The following is a 23,815-nucleotide window of genomic DNA, read 5'->3' on the forward strand; positions in this document are numbered from 1 at the left end:
ATTCTGAAACTTGGATCAGGTTGCAAACTGCAGGTCAGGGGGTTTGAAAATGAATAAAGGAGTTGAGATTACAGCAAGGAAAGTAGTAAAAAAAAATTGAATTCAAGGTAACCAATAACGTGTAAAAATCATTTTCGCACATCAAAGGTGTCCATAGCCTAAATTCCTCAAGAGGATTCAAGTGTAACTGGCGATTAAGAGAAATCTATAGCAGAGATAACACACAGGCCTGGTGCACCCTGAACTTCTTTGGGCGAGGAGAACCACTGTGTCTCCACTCTTTTGACTGCTCCTTGGTTTCAGGGTCATACAAATAAATCCAGATCTCATCCATAGTGACTAGTCGATCCAGGAAGTTCTTATCAGTCCGGTAACGCTGACAAATGGACCAGGAAGTTTTCACTCGCATGCTTTTCTGATCTGTTGTCAAACATTTGGGGACCCACTTTGCAGATAGCTTCTTCATGTTCAAATGTTCATGGATAATGATACAAACACGTTCACGAGAAATCCCCATGGTGTCTGCTATTCCTTTAACTGAAATTGGCCGATTCTCTAGTATGAGGTTGTGCACAGCATCGACGATCTCCGGAACAACAACCTCTCTCGGTCGTCCAGGACGTTCCTCATCATTGGTGCTGAAGTGGCCCGCTTTAAATTTGGCAACCCAGTTCTTAACTGTAGAATATGAAGGGCATTGATCCCCAATGTCTGCGACATATCACCATGAATATCCCTCACAGACTTTCCTTGCAGAAACAAGAATTGTATCACTCCTCTGCTCTCATTTGCTGTGAATATCCCTTAGACTCCCCCATTTTGTTTTCCCGCGTGCCTAGATCACTGTATCCATAAGCTACAAACACAAAATTTTGCAAACATATATTAGACACATAAGGCTTTCATGTGATGTAACATTCATTACCAAAGAAACATAAAAAGAACACAAAGCCAAAGACTTATCAGCAGCCCCTCGTATGTACACACGTGTGTGTATATTATACATACACATGTGTGCATGTACTACTAATGTATAAAATACATACACAATCCCAATTCCCAAGTTGGGAAGCTGTGTAAATTGTAAATAAATCTAAAGAAAAAAAATAATGTGATGATTTGTAAACCTCATATATGTTTTACTCACAACAGAACACATATCAGAAAGTGAAAGAGAGACATTTTTACATTTCATTTTTAAAAAGTGTCTAATTTAGAAATTGATGGCATCAACACATTTTAGAAAGTTGGGAAGCAGTAACAAAAGGCTAGAAAAGTAAGTGTTACTAATGAAAAACAGCTACTAAATCACATGACTGTGTATAAAAAGAGCATGTTAGAGAGGCAGAGTCTCTCAGAAGCAAAAATGTTGATACGTTCACCAATCTGTGAGAAACTGTGTCTAAAAATTTTGGAACAATTTCTGAAAAATGTTCCTAAGCATAAAACTGTGAAGACTTTGAATATCCCAACATATACAGTACATAATGTCATCAAAAAATTCAGAGAACCTAAAGAAATTCATGTGCACAAGGGACAAGGGCGATGGTCAGTATTGGATGCTCAGGATCTATGGTCCCTCGGGTCACTGTATTAAAACCAGGCATATTTCTGTAATGCATATCACTGCATGGGCTCAGGAATACTTCCAGAAATCATGGTCTGTGAACACAGTTTGCGGTGCAAGCCACTAATGCAAGTTAAAGCTGTATCATGCAAAAGAAGAAGCTAATTTAAAATGGACTAAAGGCTGGTTTACATGGGCCGATGATCGCTCAAAGGACAGTTTGAGTGACACTTTTGAGCGATCATTCTGCATAAAGTATTAAGTAGCTACTCAGCTACTTAAATACCAATTAGGTACGCAATGAAGCCGATTGCAACATATGGCTGTGAGACATGGACACTGAGAATAGCAGACAGAAAAGAATTGATGCTTTCGAGCTATGGTGTTGGAGGAAATTTCTTTGAATTCCCTGAACAGCTAGGGTCACCAAGAAAGCTTTCCTGGACTGTATCAACCCAGAGGTGTCCCTGGAAGTCATGATAACAAGACAGAGACTGACTTTGGACACGTCATGAAGGCGAATTAACTGGAAAAAAGATATACTACTTGGAATGGTCATTGCTAAAAGAAAACAGGGAAGACGAAATACACACTGGCTGGACACAAGGAGGACACAAGAATGATCATCATACAATTGAAAGCAGCCGTAGAGAAGAATGGAGAGGCCTACAGAGTATCCATTGGAATTGGAATGCTCCCATCCAGACAACCTCTCTTTCAGGGAAGGCCTTGCATATTTCAGCAAGACATTGCTAAATGACATACTGCATCCATCACAACATGATGGCTTTGCATAAGAAAAGTCCAGGAGCTGAACCGATCGCCTGCAGTCCAGACTTTTTCACCATTATAAACCAAAAAATCTGGCAAGAGATGACCCAGGACTCTTAAGCAGCTAGAATTCTAGATTACCGTGTTTCCCCGAAAATAACACCTACCCTGATAATAAGACCTACCACGGATTCAGGGGAGGCTTGAAATATAAGCCATCCCTCAAAAATAAGACCTAGCTAACCTGCTTTAAAAAAAATCTGTACTCACCTGGTCCACGGCGTCCCAATGCCTCACGATGGTCTCTGGCGGCGCTGCAGCAAACTGCAGTATCCTGCCCAGTCTGACATCTCAGCTTCTTGCTGGTGACTGTGGTTTGAATACCCAGCCTCCAGCAAAGCGAGCACTGTGATTGGATCGAGCGTCAGCCAATCACAGCCGGCCCTTGATGAGCCAATCACAGCCATTCCGTGATGTCATTTAGAGAGTGGCTGTGATTGGCTCATCGAGCGCCGGCTGTAATTGATGAGCCAATCACAGCGCTCTTTTTGCTGGAGGTGGAGTATTTAAAGCCCCCGACACCAGCAGGAGACCATCGCAAGGCATCAGGGCGCCGCGGACCAGATGAGGATAAGCCTCCCTCTGTGACACTGTACCTCTTTTGGGGCAAAAATTAATATAAGACAGTGTCTTATTTTCGGGGAAACGCCGTAGACAAGAATGGAACAACATTCATCACCCAAAACTTCAGCATTTGTTCTCCTTACTTCCCAGACATTTATAGACTGCTGTAAAAAGAGGAGGCGATACTACACAATGGTAGACATTGCCCTACTCCAACTTTAGTGAGATGTGTTGTTGTCAGCAATTTCTAAATGAGTTATTTGTTTAAAATGAAATAGAAAAATGTCTCTTTCACCTTCTGATACGGTGTGAGTGTTTCATGTTCTTTTGTGAATACAATATGTTTATATGAGATTTCATATTAACATGTTATTTACACAGCGTCTCAACTTTTTTGAGAAATGAGGTTTTATATATGTGTATATGTAAAAGGCAAGCACCTAAAAGGAGTTGTCAGCTTGCTTCAAAAATCGCTTCAAAAATCGGAATGCAGTTACGTCTCATGCTACATTGGAGCATATGAGAAATCTGTAGCAGAGATAACACACAGACCTGGTGATCCCCTAACACCATTATAGAGACCATAAAACTTTTACATTCTTATCAGTGGACTAATTAAGTATTTACTTCTCTGCTCATCCTGCTCTCTTATTGTTTTAAGTGCACGTATAGGATGTCATCATATTCAAAACATCAAATATACATTAATTTATTGCATGTTTGTGTCGACGCATCTGTTTTATTTTCTATCTCTTTGCTGCCCACAGCCACTAAACTCGACACAGGCATATGGTCCTAATCTACGCTACATTGTAAAATGGCGCCAGCGTCACACAGGAGAGCCGTGGAGCAATGTCACAGTATGGACAAACAAGCATGTTGTGTGGAACACCCCTGTGTACACCCCTTATGAAATAAGGGTGCAGGCAGAAAATGAGTTTGGCAGATCTCCAGAACCAGGCACTGTGATTGGATACTCTGGAGAAGATTGTGAGTAGCAGAAGCACGTCTTCATCTATTTATTTTTTTTGCTAGAATGACACAGATTTTCAATACTTTTTTTCAAGATTTTAATTTTTTTTTGCATTTTATATACTGTTCTTCAATCTCATTTATATATTCAATTAATTTGTGGCCAGTGTAGCATCCATAATGGAAACAAGCAAGCAACATTTTATGGCCTATCACCTGGATATGCCATCTATATCTGAGATGGGAATACACCACTTAAGCAGAATCCTATATTTGTCCAGATGTCAACACAATTGTATACATATAAAAACATAATACATATAATTTAGGCGGGGCTCACACGACCATGCTGGTATAGTGTATTCCACGCATGTACCAATTGGTACACTGTACCAATCTCCCATAGGAGTCAATGTTGCCTCTAACACAAATTGCGCACACGAAAAATCGCAGCATGTTGCGCATACATGCCAAAATAGTACATGGCAATGGCTGGCATGCAGCAAGTACGCAATGTTATTGCATACTTGCTGCGTGCCATGCGCATGTCTCCTGCAGGCAGCTCACAATGAATTATGACTGTCTGAGCCCAGCCTAAATCATATAAATGTACAGTAGATCCTCCTGTAGATCCTTGCTCAGTTGATAAATGCAAAGCAATGACAACATTTAAACAATAATAGATACAAATGTTTTATGTACAGATGTAGCAAAGTTTAACTTGACACTTAGGCCTCATGCAGACGGCCAGGTTGGATCCAGCTGCGAGCTGTGCCCCTGCAGTGACCCCCGCGTCTCACTTCCTGCCAGCGTCTCCTCTGCTCTGCTATGTGCTGGCTGCTGCCCAGCCGGCACATGTGCAGAGCAGAACCGGCGCATCAGCGGCGACGTTTCTGTGTGGGCCTCTGCGAGTTTTTACGCAGTCAAATCGCAGCCATCTGCATAGGATTGCATAAACTCATACAATACTATGGCAGCATGCATGGGCGGAAATTCCGCGGAAAATTCCGCCACGGAATTTCCACCCATGTGCATTCAACGTTAACACATGAAAATCCACAGTTGCCTCAAATTTTAATTTGACACTTAAGACAATAAAAACCTTTATTAATCAGAGGCTTTTATTGTGTTGTGTCAAGTTAAACTTTGCTGCAACTGTGCATTTAACACATTAAAGGGGTTGTCTCGCGGCAAACATCAAAATTTTACATGGCTGGAATCGGCACACGTGACGGGGCGGAGCTACGCGATGACGCGTAGAAGGGGGCGGAGCCAGAACGCCGCTCGTGCCCGGACCGACCAGAAGCAGAAGACCGCACTGCGCAAGCGCGTCTAAAAACGCCAGAAGACATCAGAATTAGACGGAGCCATGGAGACGGGAACGCTAGCAACGGAGCAGGTAAGTGAATAACTTCTGTATGGCTCATATTTAATGCACAATGTATATTACAAAGTGCATTAATATGGCCATACAGAAGTGTATAACCCCACTTGCTTTCGTGAGACAACCCCTTTAAGTACTAAGTTAAAGGTGTTTTCCAGGCAAAAACTATGGATGACCTATTCTCAGGATAGGTCATCAATAGTTAACCACCAGGGACCCACCACTCAGGATCCCCAGCAATGAGCTGATTGCGGCAGCTTGCCGTCAGTGCATCGGGACAGATGTGCATCATAGGAGACAGGATCGGAAGTGCCCTAGCTAGCTACATTCCGATTGAAATCAATGTGAGCTGAAGATGGCTATTTCACTTCCAGCACTGCAACATCAGGCTTGGATGCATAAATGTAATATGTGCTTCAGCTCCCATTGATTTCAATGGAAGTGAAGCGTTCTATGGCACTTCTGCTTATGTCCTCTATGAAGCACCTTCAGCCCGGGATCAACTTATCACCAGGAATCCCGAGCGGCAGGTCCTCTGTGACTAATTATTATTAATGATCTATCTTAAGGATAGGTCATCAATAGGTTTTGCCTGGAAAACCTCTTTAAATTTTGCTACATCTGTACATTATACTTTTACATAATGCAAAATAACGTTCAAAGATTGTCATACTCTTTGAACAGGTTGTGCAAAAATAATAAAACGCACTTCTCACCTCTTCTGTCTTCCTGCATGTCCGGCTCTGTTCTCCATATCGGGTCTGTGTTTACTGGCTGTAATCAGCGTGCATAATGATATCACAGGATGCCGCAGCCAGTCAGACCTCAGGGTTCAACCACTTGGTGACATTTATGTCAGATGTGCGGGGCAGTTTGTATGGTGTGGGCTCAGTAGCTGAGATATCTCGGCCATTAATCATTTAGATATCAGTGCAAGCTCTGACAGTGGCGTTTAAATTGCCTGATAGAGGTAGGGAGCTGCTTCTGTCACCTGAATTAATTCCTTTATGTAAGCTCGGCGCTTACGGCCCTTTTAGACACAATGATTTTCGCTCAAAAGCCATCTTTTGAATGATAATTGTTGCGTCCAAACGCGCAGCCGTCGTGCACTGTTCGTTCATCGCTCATTTCTAGTTAGCTAGAAATTAGCTATGAGCCTTATCAACGCCGCATGCTGATATCTCAGCGGGCGGAGCTGATAGCATACTTTCAGCTGGTATCCCGCTGGCAGTTCTCAGCGGGACACCAGCTGAAAGTGCCGAGAACAATGCAGCTGTTTGCATATTCAAAACAGCGGCATTGTTCGCCGAGCTATCGCAGTGGTATCCCGCTCCACCTGCATAACTCTTAAGCAGCTAATTAGCTACTTAGAGTTATGCAAAGATGATTGCTCAAAACTGTCACTCACACTGTCGTGTGAGCGATTTTTGAGCGATCATCGCTCCATGTAAATGGGACTTTGGTGAAGGGCCGCAGGGCTACCATGGATGTTTACCTATTATTTTGACAGGGCTTAATAGAATGCCTGTCAAAATACAATATATTTCAATACTAAAGTATTGCAGTATACTTTCTAAAGGCTCAGTCATAAGGGCGCATACGGGCACTGATGCGCCCGTGTTACTGCACGAAGAAGACGACCACACTGCAGGTGCGGACGACTCTCCGCACTGCCCGTAGAAAGAACACATGACCAGCAATGGAGCCGGTCATGTGTTATTTCTTCCGGCAGTGCGGAGAGTCGTCCGCACCTGCAGTGCGGCCGTCTTATCCTGCAGTAACACGGGTGCATTGGCGCCCGGATGCGCCCGTGTGACTGAGCCCTAAGTGATCAAACAGTTACTGTTTGAGGTCTCCTATGGGGACTAAAAAAAGGAAGAATAAATAGATTAAAGATTATTTAATTACAATAAAAAATATATAAAGTTTATAAAAAAAAAAATTTCCCTTTGTAACATAAAGAAATCAAAGCAAAAGAAAAAATATTTGCTATCACTGCTTCATTAAAAGTCAGAGTTATTAAAATAACTCATTTTTCATTCTACACAGAGAATGCAATAAAAAAGCACAGGGCCAGAATTGCCCTCTTTTGGTTACCTCATCTCCATAAATTTTTTTAAATAAAAAGTCATATGTGCTCTAAAATACTTGTATACACCAATATAGACTATAGGTCTTCCCTCCAAAAAAATAAGCTTTCTTCTTTTAAAAGATATTTTATTTTTTCCAAGTAGTCGCATGAAAAAAACTTATATAAATTTCAGTGGATACCTGCCCACAGAATAAAATTACCATGTAATTTTTGCTGCAAAGTGTACTTGGTAAAAACAACACTCCCCTCACATGGTGCAACTGTTAGGTAGATTCACAACTGGCTTTGTGATCGTACTCAAAGAGTGGTCATAAATGGCTGCACATCCAATTGGAAGAATGTCTCAAGTGGGGTACCACAAGGCTCTGTCCTGGGCCCAGTGTTGTTCAACATTTTTATAAATGATCCAGATGAGGGATTTGAGGGAAACTGATCAAATTTGCCGATGACACAAAGCTAGGAGGGATAGCTAACACTAGGGAAGAGAGCGAGAGTATTCAAAAAGATCTAGACAAGCTCGAACAGTGGGAGGCGACTAACAGAATGGTATTTAACAGTCCTACATCTGGGCAAGAAAAGGGAAAAAAGCATATACAGAATGGGAGGAATTGGGCTAAGCAGCAGCACATGTGAAAATGACTTGGGTATACTAATAGATCACAGACTGAACATGAGTCAACAGTGTGCTCCAGCAGCAAAAAAGGCAAATATAATTTTGGAATGTAATAAGAGAAGCGTAGAGTCTAGATCATATGAGGTCATTATCCCCCTCTATTCTACTACCTTAGTCAGACCTCATCTGGAATACTGTGTCCAGTTCTGGACATCCCAATTTTAAAAAGACATAGACAAACTGGAGCAAGTTCAGAGACAAGCTACGAGGATGGTGATCGATCTGCTAATCATGTCCTGCATTGAGTAGGGGGTTGGGCCCTATGACCATCAAGGTCCATTCTAACTCTGCAATTCTATGATTCTATAGAAATTTTTACACGGTTTTCAGTACATGATATGGTACATTAAATGTTACCTTTAAAAACTACAATTCATCCCGCAAAAAACAAGCCCTCATATTGCTTTGTTGATGCAAAAATTGAAAAGTTATAATGTTTTGAAACTGGGGAAGAGAAAACAAAAATATAAAAATAACCTTGTCCTCAAGGGGTTAAAGGGTTTTATGGGACTTGGATATTAATGACCTATCCTAGGGATAGGTCATCAATATCTGATCAGTGGGGGTCTGCCATTGGGAACCCCGTTACTCAGCTGTCTGAAGTGGCAGCGACACGCAGCTGAGCACCATGACCTCTACATGCATATCAGGCACAGTAACATACATTATATAGTGGCACTTAGCTGCTCTTAGGCCATGTGACCAATGATCATGACTTCACAGGTCTGAGAAGAGGCCATGGTGTTCTATAGAGTGCTGCAGCCCGTTCAATCAGCTAATTAGTAGGAGTCCTCAGCGGCATACCCTAACCTATCTGATATTGACGGCCTATTCTAAGGATATCTTAGTCCCGGAAAACGTCTTTAAGTATTAAAAAAGGCTTAAAGCAACGGTGCACAACCTGTTCTTGTCTGAGGGCTATATTATCAGACTGAACCAATCCCACGGTACACAATATCTTTTTAATATATTGAATATATATGCTATAAATATTTGATAGGTGCCTGTTTCACTTCCAGAACTCCCACTTATCTGGAAAATGGGGGTCCCCTTTTCCATCTCCACCCTGCTGACAGAAGGAGACCATGCATGCATCTCTCTTCATTGTATTATATTAACAGCCAAGTGTTTCACTACTCCCATAAACTACAATGAAGATAGTCACAGTCCTCTACTGCTTTCTGGAGCATTGCACATCAGAAGACACCCATTCTGCCAATATAATGGGTCCAAAGATGACTACACAGTGCAACATTAGTATATATGCTTCCCTGCTCCTGTGCTACATGCCACTCTTCTTCTCTTTGGTGGCCAGATGTGTTGTGCACCCCTGCCTTAGAGGAACCTTGTACTCCTTGTACATTACTCATATGAGAGGGCTCAAGCTGCTTCCCAACATGTAAAGGGAGAAGTGTATAGCTACCTTTTTGTAAATGGCTCATGTTTTGGATAAAGTAAAGCACATTATAATGAAACTTTTGAGCACCGTGCCAGGTTGGCTGTTCTTTAGGCACGGCTGCAGGGTTACAACACTTGGGAAATGATGCAGATTCAGTTAGATATTTAGAAGAAGCCCAAGTCTTTAGTAGTGGCTAAGGAAACATTTTTAGCGATTAGAAGAAGTTTATGTCACTTAAGGGTCAAAGACTATCATGTACAATTTGCAAAACAGTTCAGTCATGGTGCATAATGTCTTGTGCTGCAGTTTGCCAAGAGTATTTAGAGCCTGGGTGCACAGCTTGCTGGCCGCCCTGCCATACTAGAGGGAAGCTGATCAGCTGTCTGTGAGACCACAGAAGATCTCTGCTGCTGCAGGTTTGCAATGAGCACTTTCCAGGCTCAGAAGAAAATCTGGCTAATACAGGCTTGTGTCACACAGATGCAACCTGTATGTATGACTGGCCTGTAATAACCAATGTATTATTTACTGAGTGGTGTCTGCCAACGCGCTTTGACGAGGGAGTGTCGAGAAGAAATAGTACACAAGGGAAGAAGAAGAGAAAGACGTGTTATGGGGGGACATTGGATTGTGCTCTGAGGTGGATGATGCAATAGCTGTCATCCACGCAGCGCTGCAAAGTTTTGCATGTGCGCCATGTGGTTGTCCACCGGAACATGTGCAGATGAGCACAAAAGGAACAGATTATCTGTGCATGCGCTGAGAGGACATGAGAAGGCTAGCAGAGACGGTCCGCCCCCAGCCCACTGAACCACTCTGCCTGATTTACATGCAGCGCAGGAAAGTTTTAAACATTGATTCCTAAGGTATGCTTTTAACACTCATTGTAAAATGACTGTGGGAAAGAGAGGATCATCATAATTGAAAGATTTCCATTAAGATGTTAAATACAATCTTCTACAAAACATTTCTGGCATCTCAAACTGCCTATAATTATGACATTTTTAATCAACACTTTGCTCTGTACTGCTTATGATGTGCTCTGATCACAATGTAGCACAGTTCTAGTATATCACCATCTCCACTCGGGTAGGCACACTTGAACATCGCGTCAATCTAGTTTTTAGTTATGTGAACATAAGATGGGTTAATTCACATTTGCAATGGTTCCTTGTATGGCACCGCGTTGCGAATCTATGCAGGGAAAAAATCGCAGCATGTTCTATCTTTCTGTGTTATCGCCCATTGTTCACATTTTGGGCTGATGGCAGCAGTGCCGGCCCCATTGAAAACAATGGGAGAACATCGTGATTCCCTGACGCATCTGTGATAGCCACACCGGGGGATTCTTTCAGCCCCACGGGGATGTGAGACTGCTAACATGTGAAAACTCCTCGCATCCAGGAATTTCCACATGGATTGCGAGGGCGATATCAGGCTGTGATTTATGACCCGATACCACCCTCGCTATTGTGAAGGAGCCCTGACTCTCCATAGCGGCGCTGTTGGCACAACAGTGCTGCTAGACTTAACATAGGAACTCTGACCTTGCCTGACAGTCACTCAATGTATCAAACTCAAATGTTATGATTTTAGAGCAGTGTTGAGGATGTCACAGATCTAATGACACCAAAATCATCCACCAAAGGTCACAAGTCAGTTTCTTGAACGAAAAATGACATCTAGGAGTGCATCACTGTGTCCCACAAGCATCTGGAGTAGCTTTATATAGGAATGCCAGTAGAAACCAGTGGAATCTGAGCAGACAAAGTAGAATTATATTAACTTGTACTGCAAAAACTGGCATAGAAATCTAGTATGTTGGTTTGCTTAAAGCTGTCTTTACCCTCAGATCCTAAGGCAGCACCAACTGACATTAGACTGAGGGTTATGAACAGCACTGCCATCTCCCTTCAATGGACGCGTGTGGCCCCTGCTTCTGTCCAAGGAAGTCTCGTGGAATACAGAGTGAGCAGAACCAGCTCCTAATTAACAGCCCACCTATGTCTAATTAATAATCTGGAAAGAGGAGGGGGGACGGGAAATAATGTAACTTTCCCTTGATTTATCTCTGTGGATCTATTAACCATTGTGAAGCCCCAGCATGTAAATATGACAAATCAGAGAAACTAATTATTAAGCTGCTCCTTAAGTGAATTTAAACAGACTAAGTGATAACACATACTGACAGGCTGCCAAAATTCACCCTTACTAATATATGAAGGCTGTCTGTTAAATGATTGGGCTGTATGTCTCAAAAGGCATATTACTGGAGGGAGAGTAGTTTGCTGAAGGGAATTTGGGTCTCCCGAAAGAAGCTGCAGCAGAGTTTTATTGGGGATCGTGTACGAGGGATCGTGTCCTTCCTGATACCTTACAGCAACTACAAGTTATACATGGTGGCAGTGAACGGGAGAGGGGATGGCCCGAAGAGTGACCTTAAAGAGTTCACCACACCAGAGGGAGGTAGGTGCTCAATAAGAGAGCATTTGTAGCAAATAACCGGAATGTAATATTTTGTTGTATATCCCCCAAAAAATAACAATTTCGAAACCTCTTTTCTTAGAACTCTGCATTGTTGCGTTCCCTCTGTTAATCCTCCGAAAAATTGGGTGTTGTCATTTCCACTTGTCAAATAGGTGTCCCTACATAGTCTGATACTGTCAGCACTGAGAGGATAGTGTCAGACTATCTAGGGACACACCTCAAATGTCAATTTATTCATAGATTTCCTGAGAGAGATAACAGAGGAACAGTACAACAACCTAAGAAAAGATGCTGCAGAATTGTTATCTCATGGGGAATTCAATTATTTACTAATTATTTACTACTCTTGAGAGCCGAAAGGTCTTCTTCAAGAAACCACCGCACTGTATATGTGACAACCTCTATGCAAAGTAATAGGTGCTAACTGACGTGTTCATTTCTAAGCTGATGTACAGTGTGTATATATATTAATTGTACTATGAAGGTTTAATTCTCACATCACCATGTAGCCTTATATGCCTACATGGCACACATTCAGTCTTTATTTACAAGCGTATGTTGTTTTCTTTGGCTTTCATCTACTTTTCTCACTCTTGCAGTGCCCAGTCAACCTAAAAACTTTAGATTCAGTGAACCAAACCGTGAAGTCATTTTCTTAGATTGGAGTCCTCCAGAACACCCCAATGGAAATCTGACAGGTTACAGCGTGCGCTTTCAAGCATGTGAGTGATCACCATTAAAATAATTTTTTCCATGTTACTTGTAAGTTTTTCTTTTATTCAGGCTTTATTAGTTGTGGAAGATTTCTTTTGGACCTCCAGAGGTGTAATATAGTCTGTAACAGGGGCCCTCGCCTCCCATATGCCATTGGTAAAATTGGTCGTCTCTTATGTACCAGAAAACCCCTAGTCACCAGGGCCCAGGTGTAGTTTGTAATGTGGCAGGTCTAGACTCGCTGTGTCAATGACTGATTTGACTTTGGGCTATTCCCGGGTGTAGCTCTAAGAAATCCCTACTCTTCACCCTTTAACCCACTTTTTAGCAAAATCTGGTCTTTCCTCCTAAACTGTATCTCAGGAACAGTCTTATTTCAGTGACAACTGACCTGGCTGGGACAAAAGGCAACAGGGTGTGGTACCAGAGGATCGCTCTGGAATGGAGTCAGATAGCAGGCTGAAGTCACTACAAGTGGAGTTTGTCCGATAGAGCAGACAGGTAGGGGGTCAGGGCAGGCAGCGTTTAGTCACATTATAGTGAGTAAACTGACCTAGGTCAAGACAGGTGGACTACAGAAAAGCTGGATATTCAGGCAGAGGGTCAAAACTGGGAAGCAGGCGGGATTTAGAAACACCTTCTCTGGAACTGTAGGAACCTATCGCACAGATAACTTTCATTGGAGGCAGGTGCCATAAATGACTTGAGAAGTGTGAGATAGGCTGGGAATGGGAAAGCTAAATGTGCTCACTGGCCCTTTAAAAGACTGTTTTAAATAGTTTTCACCACTCATACTCATCAGTTACAGAGGACACTTAGAAGCAGGACAACCCTCACAATTTAGATCTGGTATGTTGCCTGATGCATCACTGACTTTGTCACAAGGAGATGTATACCAGCAAATTTGTCAATTTCTTGGATGATTAAGCAAAAGATCTTAAATTATTGTGACCTTTGTTGCACTTTTAATAATCAAATGTGTTGATAACAATCCTCAAATTCTCCGAACAGTCAATGGTTCCAGATTTGCAAGACCGATGGTTGAGATTCTGTCACCAAATCAAACAAAATACACAATAACAAGGACGGATCCAATATCACGTTATCGCATCAGCTTAAGTGCAAGGACCCAGGTTGGAGGTGGAGAAATAGTCACAGTTGACACCCCTCTCAAGCAGGATGAAGGTAAAAAAGTTGATCTGATACTAGAATCTTCCAAGTTTTCATGCATTGAAATAACCTTTTTACTAGGGTATGCCTTAACCTTCTGATCAGTGAGGGTCCAGCCTCCAACAGCTGCACCGATCCCAACAACAAAGAATTTGAGCCCCCTTAGACAATTCTCTTGAACAGCGGTGCTCCTGGCTACCCATTGTACAGGAAATTGCATCACAGCTTCATTTAAGTGAATGGTGTTGTGTTTAGTTCCCGATAGAACAGCCGTCCATGAACGTCAATGTGTGGGAAAAATCTGTGACTCGTTGGGATCCTGGAAGTGGGCCCTCATGAAAAAGAAGTGATAGTGTATCCTAGTGATATGGCTTTTTTTCATACAGTGTGAAAACTCCTTTAACCAATGGTTTTAATTTGTATACAAAGCATTTATTGCAAGTAACATCCATGCATTCACCAAGTACAGGGTGTGGACAAAAATATGGAAACACCAAAGCTGCAGTCTGCTTCTTTTTCATCACAACCCTATGCAATGATCATCTTTCTCTGACGCTCAACGCAGACTTTCATCCACACTGGTGTTTGTCTGATGCATTTTTTTTTCAGTCTTACTGTATGTGGTAATAAACTTGGATACTGTGCCTTGTGAGACAACAAAAATTTCCGCTATCTTCATTACAGAGGCACCCACCATATAGACTTCAACAATGCTACCGCATTGGAATTCCGTTAGCTTTGCCACGATTCCCTCACAACTGCGCAGAACGTTGTCTCGAAGGCAAATGACACCACTAGAGATGAGCGAGCATACTCGCTAAGGGCAAATACTCGAGCGATTATTGCCTTTTGCGAGTACCTGCCCTCTCGTCTCAAAAGATTCGGGTGCCGGCGGTAGTGAGCAGGGGGAAGCTGGGGGGAGAGAGAGAGAGATCCCCCCCCCCCCCCCCCCGCTCCCCGCCCCCTGCTGGCATCCGAATCTTTTGAGACGAGCGGGCAGGTACTCGTAAAAGGCAATACTCGCTCGAGTATTTGCCCTTAGCAAGTACGTTCGCTCATCTCTACTTACCACACGTTGCATCATGCAACAACTATAGCACCGCCTACGAACTCCGCTGTAGTACACATGTATGGATCACGGACCATTAGGAGGGATCCGCATGGGATTTTAATTAGCACTGAGCTGCCCTTTTGATATACTTAGTATCTACTGGTAGTATTGTTTAATATGATTTAGAATCCAATATACCTTAAGGTGTGCATTTCGTACGGTGTTTCCATATTTTTGTCCACTCCCTGTATTTTATGTGACTAGTAAAATGTTTTCTGCTAAAGAGAGATTTTCCAAGTATGATCATTTTACTCTGTTGTGCTCGGGTACCATCCACTGGAGGGACATTGTTCAATACCTGGCCTGGACATAGCAAAGTTATCTCATGTAACCTGACAGGAACCGTTGCCCTTTGACTTTCTCTTCTTAATGTTTATGTGTTCCACTCTTTTTGCTTTCTCTTCCATTTTCTTTGCTTGCTCTTTCCTATTCTTGGCTTTCTGTGAGGTCTGCAGTTCCCCCTACTTCAGGTAAAGTAATAAGATATCAAGGTAACATGCATGGGGCTTCAAGCATGCTAGGCTTGTGGCATGGTATTCTGTCTTTCAAAGCACCCATCAAGCTTGCACAATCCAGTAGATTGCTTGTGGTAATGGCAGCTTTCTTGGCTCTGTTAAACTAAAAGCATTTATTTCACTACTGGGAGGATCAGCATTAAAGAAACGATGACCATCCGCTCTTTTTCTGTGCTTTTTCCTGATGAGACAAGTAGAGACAGAAAAAGTCTATATTCAAAAATGCAGTATCTCTATAGTGAAAATAGACAGGGTTATTGCACATGTGTTATTGTATGTTTGCACAAAAGACCACAGTATGCTTATTTCCAGACATAGTGGATAAGGTGGGTGATATTGTTTGTATGTGCATAAAGCTACAGAACCAATATGTCTGATTTACAATATCTGCTGCGATTTCTCAGTCTCATCTATCAAGGGTTTTCCGGATTCAGCAAATAAAGCCTATTCGTTGTATAATAAAAAGTTCTGTATGCTTTCTGTGTCAATTGTTTGGTTTTCAAGGTCCCTGCTTGTAGTCATTGAGTAGGATCTAGTCCTGTGCTGCAAACTGACTCCAATTGATGCTCAAAGCCAGAGAATTGCCGCATTCACAATATGATGAATGAGTTTATTTGCTGTAATCAGAATACATGTTGAGCACATTAAGGCTCCATGATATACAAAACCAATATGGGAATGTACCGTTCACGAAGATTGATGTAATATGTCATCATGGTGCTCCAGTGCCCGTGCTGTCTGCACCGGCAGCAGACTGTATCGTACAGCTGGACTTCCACTGAGACAGCCCGGGTGGGAGCTTTTTTTAACTTTTTAAATGCCATGGTCAGTGCTGACTTCGGCATCTAAAGCCCCATTCACATCTGCACCTGGCTCCGATGGTGTGATTTCTGTTGTTTGGCTGAGTCGAACAAAGAGAATACTAAAACCAAATGGATCCATCTGCCTTCCAGAACACCAGGCAGAGTGTTCCCAGATGAAATAGCATGGCATGCTGTGCTGTTCATCCAGGACTTCGTGTCGAACCTGCACCAGAGGTTCTGTATGGAGTCGGGGGCTCCCGACATCACCACATTGCTCATTCCCCCACAACATGACTGTGGGGTGCCCATTGGTTTTCATGGCCGCTGGATAGGTCATAAACACTTGATCATCTGGGGTCTGCCAATCAGGACACCATCTGATCAGCTGACAGCGCTGCTACACGCAGTAGCTGCTGCTCTGATCTTTGTGTACTGGCTTACGCATTTCAATTGCGCAAAAAGTCGCAGCCTACTCCATTTTCCTGCACATCTGCGCACCCAAAATCTCCATAGACATCAATGGGGATGTACAAATGCACATGTAATATGCTAGGAGATGCGTGATATGCTGCGTATTTGTGCAGGAAAAAGAACACATCTGGAACTCATTAGACTAATAAGCGATTTTAAATCAATATGGAAGTAGGTCAGCAGCACTGCATAAATACTCACAAGAGGAGACTTTAACTTGCACAATTCTGCACGCTCAAACAAGGGATATAGACTTCTGAATCCCGAATTAGTCCATAGAAATATCAGAGGATCGAGCAGCAGATGGGGTGTATATAAAGGAATGGGAAATCCTCACAACGTAAAAGGATCCTTTATTAGGTCCACGGCATACTATATAGCAGTCTTTGTCAAGTTTGTACGTTTTATAATTAGCCAATCGGTGGTTCTTTGTTTGCCGCACACAAAGTAACAGGACGTGTGAGCACAAAAAGTACAGTAAAATATGCTGATGCATTCACAAAAAAACATCATTCACCCCTCAAATACGCATACGCTCGTGTGAAGGGTGCCTTAATCTGCATTTATAGGTGCCTCATAAGTTACTGAAGTTGTAGTTCAAGACATAAATACGTACATAAGGTGTCGAGTGGGTCCAAATTAGATTACAAGAATGGAAAGGTACTATGGGACTATTGGAAATATAACAGCCTTCTGGGGAAAATTGCGTCAGAAAACTGGCTTACATGCTTTGCAACACGTTTATCATGTGTTTTTAGACCCTTTCAGATAGTTTTTCTGATTTATCCGCAAAAAAAGGCGTGTGACCTAAATTGCTCCAGCTTGCAGTAAATTACGCCAATTTTTTGTCGTAAACTACACCCACTAATAGGTGTTCTAAACTTAGACTAGAAAATCTTAAAATGCACCACCTTTATCGTTAAGTAATAAATCTGTCGAATTTTAAGACTGTCTAGTCTAAGGCCCAATGTCCACGGGCAAATTTTAATTGCAGAATCTGCGTGGGGCAGCCGCACAGACGATCCGCAGTTTAAGCCTCCCATAGGAAGACATGGGTGTCCGCAGCTCAATTAAAGCATGCAGATATGTTTCGCAGACCTTTTGGTTCAAGAAACAAATCGCAGCATGCTCCATTTTGTTGCGTTTCCCGTACAGATGGCTTCCATTTAAGTCAATGGAAGCCGTTCGATCTGCGGCCTGTCTGCAGTTGAATTGCGGATGGGCCACGAATTTTGTGGGAAAGTAGATTTTTAAAAAATCTCTACTGCACATGTGCGCCGACCAATGCTTTCACACACATCTGCAATGAAAACCTGGGCAGGTAAGCACTGTCCTCAGCCGCGGGCAGTGTCGGATTCCGCTGCGGGCTCCTGCATGCAGAATCTGACCCGCCTATGGGCATGAGGCCTATGTTTGCACTGTCTCACTTTTAGACAGTATTAGTAAATACGCCTCATAAGGTGTTGCAGCAAAGGCTTGCTTATGCATATTTTCCTGTTCTGCTTGCCTGTTCTTGAAGTGACCCTCAAGGCCTGAACGAACATAGATGGCTGCATTCCCTTTCTGACTAGCTGATGCACAATGTGCATTAGTAGTATCTTTAGTCTGAGACACTACACTTGCTTTTATTAACTAGTGCTATCCACATGATCAGTGCAGGCCACGCAGAGCAGCAAGTAGGGTCTTAGACTACTAATGCATACTAACACACAGCGAGCATCATGTAGTCTGAGAAGCTGGTGCTGCCATCTTTGTTTCTCCAGGCGCGGGGGGGATGGCGGGTTCAAAAATATCTCTGCAGGAAGGTAATGTAAAACGTTTCAATAGGAATTCTGTACCCTCCCCTTTAATGGAGTCTGTGGCTTTATTTATCTAATAAAGTAATGAAAATGGGAAATTAAGCTTAAAAAGTATTTTTGTTTTAAAGCTGTGATATTCTGTTCCCCCCAGTTACATATATACTGTATTGTACACATCTCTTACAGTTATTGGCAGATATAGACCTGTACTGCATGCAGATATGGCAACCAAGAATGACTGAATTATCGGGGCAGATGCAATGCATACTGAGGGTTGTGTGCATGGCTGTTTAGGGGCTATTGTACTTTCACGCAGATGCTTACAATCCACCGCATGGCTGTATATGAATAAGTGATGTTTTACTGTTTTGCATTAAAGGGATTTTTGCGCTTTAAAAAATGACAGTACATATACCAACATTTTCACTTTCTTGCTCCACCAGCACCGCTGATCAGGGTCCCCCCCCCCCCATTTCATGTTTACCATGTTGACGTGATGACATGCAATACTGATTGATACATGACTGTTCCAGCCAGTCACTACAGCACTTATATCCTATATGCTGACATGACTGCTACAGCCACTGATTGGCTGAGACGGTCACATGTCAGTATGGTATGTCATCCCTTCAACATGGTAACCATAAACTGATCGGGGACCGCTGGATTGGCAGCACCAAAGTAGCAGGGATTTAAAAGATAAATCTTCGCTTTTGTTAATAGCATAACGCATTAAACTATCACACATTTACCTAACGGCTATGATACGAGTGCAAATGTGGTGCTGTAGAGACCAATGCATTATATGTGAGTGATAGACTACTTGGTCAGCTGATTGCATTAGTGCATGCCGGCTTCATTAGTTATTGCACATAGAGCAGCTTCTCTCCCATGATCAGGAAGCATCTCTGTAAATACTTGCTATTCATTCTGCTTGCTTACAAATGGATGATTTTGGGCCATATTTTCAGTGCTAAATTGTGCAAATTGTGTGTAATGAATATTTCCAGTGCATCTGTGTTTTAAGCAATAATTGTATGTTATTTTATCTTACAATGACCATCATAATATTTTTATTTTGCAGTCTCTTGTTGTATTAACATATGTTAGATCTTTGCATCTTCTCAGCAGAGTCCCTATGCGTTAAAGGGCCACTCCAGCAAAAACACATTTTTCCATCCATGCAATCTTCCCTTGATTGCTTGTCCCACTCTGGAGGTCTCCTCTGTGTATTGAAACCACTTCCATGCAGTTCAGCCTCCTGCTTGATTTTTATCAGGCACCATCATGAGGCTAAGATGTTTTACTTTAAGTTTCACATCTATCCAATGATGCATCAGCACAGCATTAGCTAGGGCTATACTATTTTTGCCTGCTGTGGGGGACAGTTTAATTATCGTCACCTTCTGTATTCACCTACATAGGCTACAGCCCACAAATATACAGTCAGGAGGATGAGCTGTGATCTCCTCTATTATAACTGTGTGGCAGGAGCTGTGCAATGATCATCATCTGTAACTGTGATAGGAGTGACTGTGTCCCCCTCTGGGCAGTGTCTGTAGTAGGGAACATGTAACCGCATCGCACAAACTGAGAATTTGACTAAAAAATGAATCCATAACTCCACGTAAATCTAAATTGGCCAGAACTGAGATCACATGACCATCTGAGGAAAAAGAGGCCGGGAGTTTCAGACAGAAAGGAATAACTTAGCAAGGTCACACTAGGGGGAATAGCTACATAATGAATTAATTTTAAAAAACCATCGGAGTGGCCCTTTAATTATCGTGCTAAAATGACGTACAGTATCCAATGTAACTTCGTATTGTGTGGGTGATTGAAAAGTTGAAAACATGTAGATAAATGACAGACAATGAGCCTTATTCATAAAGACTATTGTAAACAACAGTGAGTCATTTGAGGCTTCTTCACATGGACGATTTTAATTTCCAATCTCTGTCCAAGTTTTAAACTGACAGAACTTGGGCCCATGAAAGTCAATGTGTGTTTTCATATGTGTAATTTTTTTTCCTTGTTCACAAATCAATGATCCATGTAAAAAGATGGCAGAACGGCCTATTCTGCTGCGATTCTTGCACCACAATTGCCCATTCAAGTGAATGGCATATGACTGCATTCCCTTTTTTTTCCATGCATTCCCTGACTTCAATGGCAATTTTAATTTAAATTAATTGGGACGTCTTTTTTTTCTGTATTGAAATATTGATCATATGCGTGTGACACCCGCGTGTTAAAGACACAAACACTGATGTAAAATGCTCATACATTTGTAGTGAAATCGCTCGTTTGAATAAGGCCTTACTTATGGCAACCAAATAGTAACCGCTAAATAATTGTTGTAAAGTAGGTTAAAAAATGAAAGAAGTGGTCCAAGCGATTTCTATAGAGGTGCTTTCGCACTTGCCATTTTGATGCACTTTTTGGAGCTAAAACTCGAAGTGACATCAAAATAAGTGGAGAAGTGAAATCTTTCCTACAAAAGTGATTGTACTCTTTCTTCCAGGTTGTAGATCTGGCTGGTCGTTGCATCACGCTCTTCCCAAATGTAACACTAAATTCAATCACACAGACAGAATCGCATGAAAAGAATTCTTGAAGTTTTTAATTCACCTTACAGATGTGACATTGGTGACATAGCGGATGGCAATTCGGTAGTCCAATTCACGATGCAACCCAGTATATCCTCTGTTATCGATTCCACTGCGGCTGAGATGCTTTATTTTAGGTTGTCTAGTGTCGCCAACAGCGCCCACATCGAATATCCGTAAGGTGGATTCAAAAGCTTAAGAGTTTTTCTATCCTTTCATGATATTTTGGCTGCTGTATGAATCAGCTTTACTTTTGCACCCTACTTTTTGAATCATCCTGTAATATAAGTTTTGTTACAATACTCTCCAGGCACTTACTTCAAAAGCTGCATAAAAGCTGTAGCAGAAGGGCATATGTAAAAGCATCCTAAGGTTGAGGGCAGCTGCAGAGCAGGCCAAATGCACTGGCTGCACAGTTTTATGGGAATTACTGGGAAATTTATGTGGCTGTTTGCCACTACAGACAAACAAGATATGTGGCCAGTTGTGGCTATCACTGCATGTATCCTCACCCTTAATCCCATACCAAGTTCTCTAGCATTTTCCGATCCAGCTACCTTTTAAATGGGTTTTCCAGAGAGACTACTATTGATGACTTATCCTCAGGATAGGTCATCAATAGTTGATCGGCTGAGGTCCATCGCTCGGGACCCTGACCGATCAGCTGATTGTACGCCCGCTGACAGCGCCGCAAATGCACAGGGTCAGAGCTGAAGTCTCTGCTCCAATTTCTGTTAAGTGGCCGGCGCTTGTAACTGCAAATCAAGGGGAGCCATGTCTGCAGTTACAAGCACCGGCCTCTACACAGAGGTTACAGCAGAGACTTCCGCTCTGACCCCTGTGCATTTGTGGTGCTGTCAGCGGGCGTACAATCAGCTGATCAGTCGGAGTCCCGAGTGACGGACCCCAGCCGATCAACTATTGATGACCTATCTTATTCTCTGGAAAACCCCTTTAACGCATGGCTATGGAGTGGAATTGTACTATCCAGCACAGGGGAATTTGGCTTTTAGATTTCCTTGGTCACAATAATTCCGCTCAGAAGTCTTGCACTGGAAGCAGTTGGGCAGTAGAATACTAGAGATCTCTAGTCCCTAATTGTATTTTGTCTACATCTGAAAATAATGTCTAACACTTGGAAGAAAGTCACAACTCCTTGTTTACCCTGCTTTAGACCTCTCTCCAACAACACTGAGTGATTCATTGTAGTTCTGGCGTTCCATGTGTGTGTCTAAGAGGTTGTATAAAATACATACTATATCAAGATGTCTGGAAGACATGCATTTCTCTGCTCTTTTTTCAGTCTATTTTTCACCTTGTTCTCAGTTCCTCCCACGTCTCCAGCACCAGTTACAGATGCTCCCACAGAAATCCTAACTGTTCCCCCAACCACTGCGAGTGGTACTACAACTGTGCTCACCACAACTATTACCGCCAGACCCACTACCACAACAACTGTTCTTACCACCACTGCTACAGAGCGCCCTCCAACAACTGTGGCTAGCCTCCATGAAATAGGTACTGCACTTCAGAAGAAACCACTTTCAATGTTGTCAATAAAAATGTCTGCGGTAAAGCCTTCCCCAAGCCCAAAAATTCTTACTGGACGAAGCCGGAAGCTCCTTATCTGTCTATAATGATTCTTAAAGCGACCCAAACAAACCAGTTCCCTGTCTACCTGATAGACTACTGATGCATTACCAATGCACAGCATGCAAGACACTACACGTTGCTGTGATTGGCCGATGCTGCTCACATAAGCTGCGCTGGCCAATCAAGCAGTGTGTAGTATCTTAGACTACCAGTGTGCATCAGCTAGAGAAGCGATGCGGTCATGTTGGTTTGTCCGGGACAGGAGGATCGCTTTAAATTGTATTTGTGTTACCCTTATCATTATTAAAGAACTATAGGAAAACACTGCAGCAGAGCCTTCCAGATCTGTGTGGAAAAGTGCATTGTATTCCTCAACAGCGGTGTGTCCTGTTGTGGGCTACTGGGCACACGACATGGCAAGGTTTGATTGGTGTACTAGAGAGCATTTATACCTGTGTTAGTAAATTGTGTTCCCATTCTGTTTTCAAGAATAATGCTTGCAGTCAGTGACTGGAAGCATTAATTGTTTACATTCAGAGACTGAGAACTGATTCTAGTCCACAGCTATTGTGTTACAGTATATCAGAGCTCTCAGTCTGGAGGTCAGGACAGCGTATGGATATGAGCTGCTAATGCCCACTGATTGTCTCTCATCAGCTGGTTTAGCACTACAAAGTCAAGTTCTGTTTTCACCCCTAAAATGTAAGCCATGTTTACTGACAGTAAGTAGAGATCTTGACAGTGAAGAGCTGACATAAAGTATATTCAAAAGTTAGGGCTCATGCAGCGGTTTACATATTTTGCAGCCATACGCTCTGCTGGCAGAGACCGCGTATGGCACTGCGCCGCCCACGATTCACACGGACATTCGCAGGGTGGTTATTTTTATATATTTTTTAAATTCCCCGCACTGTTCAGAGTGGGAATGTGTATGAAAATGCTGCCCATAGGTAACGTAAGCCGAATTGACAGCTTATCATAAGTGTATAAGGCTCAAACTATATATGTACAAAGAGCATGCTGCAATGTATTTCTCTTGCCTATCGATAAGCAGTGTCTAC

General features: G+C 42.5%; 1 protein-coding gene across 5 annotated transcripts in view; it reads left to right on the forward strand.

The window, feature by feature from the left end:
* Positions 1-23,815, forward strand: part of NFASC (neurofascin) — a 146,795-nt gene that overhangs the window by 94,456 nt on the left and 28,524 nt on the right. Inside the window, exons 21-27 of one of the 5 annotated variants that reach the window (XM_066600152.1) lie at positions 3,730-3,952; positions 11,335-11,450; positions 11,744-11,948; positions 12,569-12,691; positions 13,695-13,868; positions 15,420-15,434; positions 22,488-22,679. In XM_066600152.1, the coding sequence (XP_066456249.1) occupies positions 3,730-3,952; positions 11,335-11,450; positions 11,744-11,948; positions 12,569-12,691; positions 13,695-13,868; positions 15,420-15,434; positions 22,488-22,679 (1,048 nt within the window). The remainder of the gene's footprint in view (positions 1-3,729; positions 3,953-11,334; positions 11,451-11,743; positions 11,949-12,568; positions 12,692-13,694; positions 13,869-15,419; positions 15,435-22,487; positions 22,680-23,815) is intronic. The other 4 variants (XM_066600155.1, XM_066600153.1, XM_066600156.1 and 1 more) reach the window with 4 other exon arrangements.

The sequence above is a fragment of the Eleutherodactylus coqui genome, chromosome 4, assembly GCF_035609145.1.
Source record: "Eleutherodactylus coqui strain aEleCoq1 chromosome 4, aEleCoq1.hap1, whole genome shotgun sequence".
In the NCBI taxonomy this organism is placed as follows: domain Eukaryota; kingdom Metazoa; phylum Chordata; class Amphibia; order Anura; family Eleutherodactylidae; genus Eleutherodactylus; species Eleutherodactylus coqui.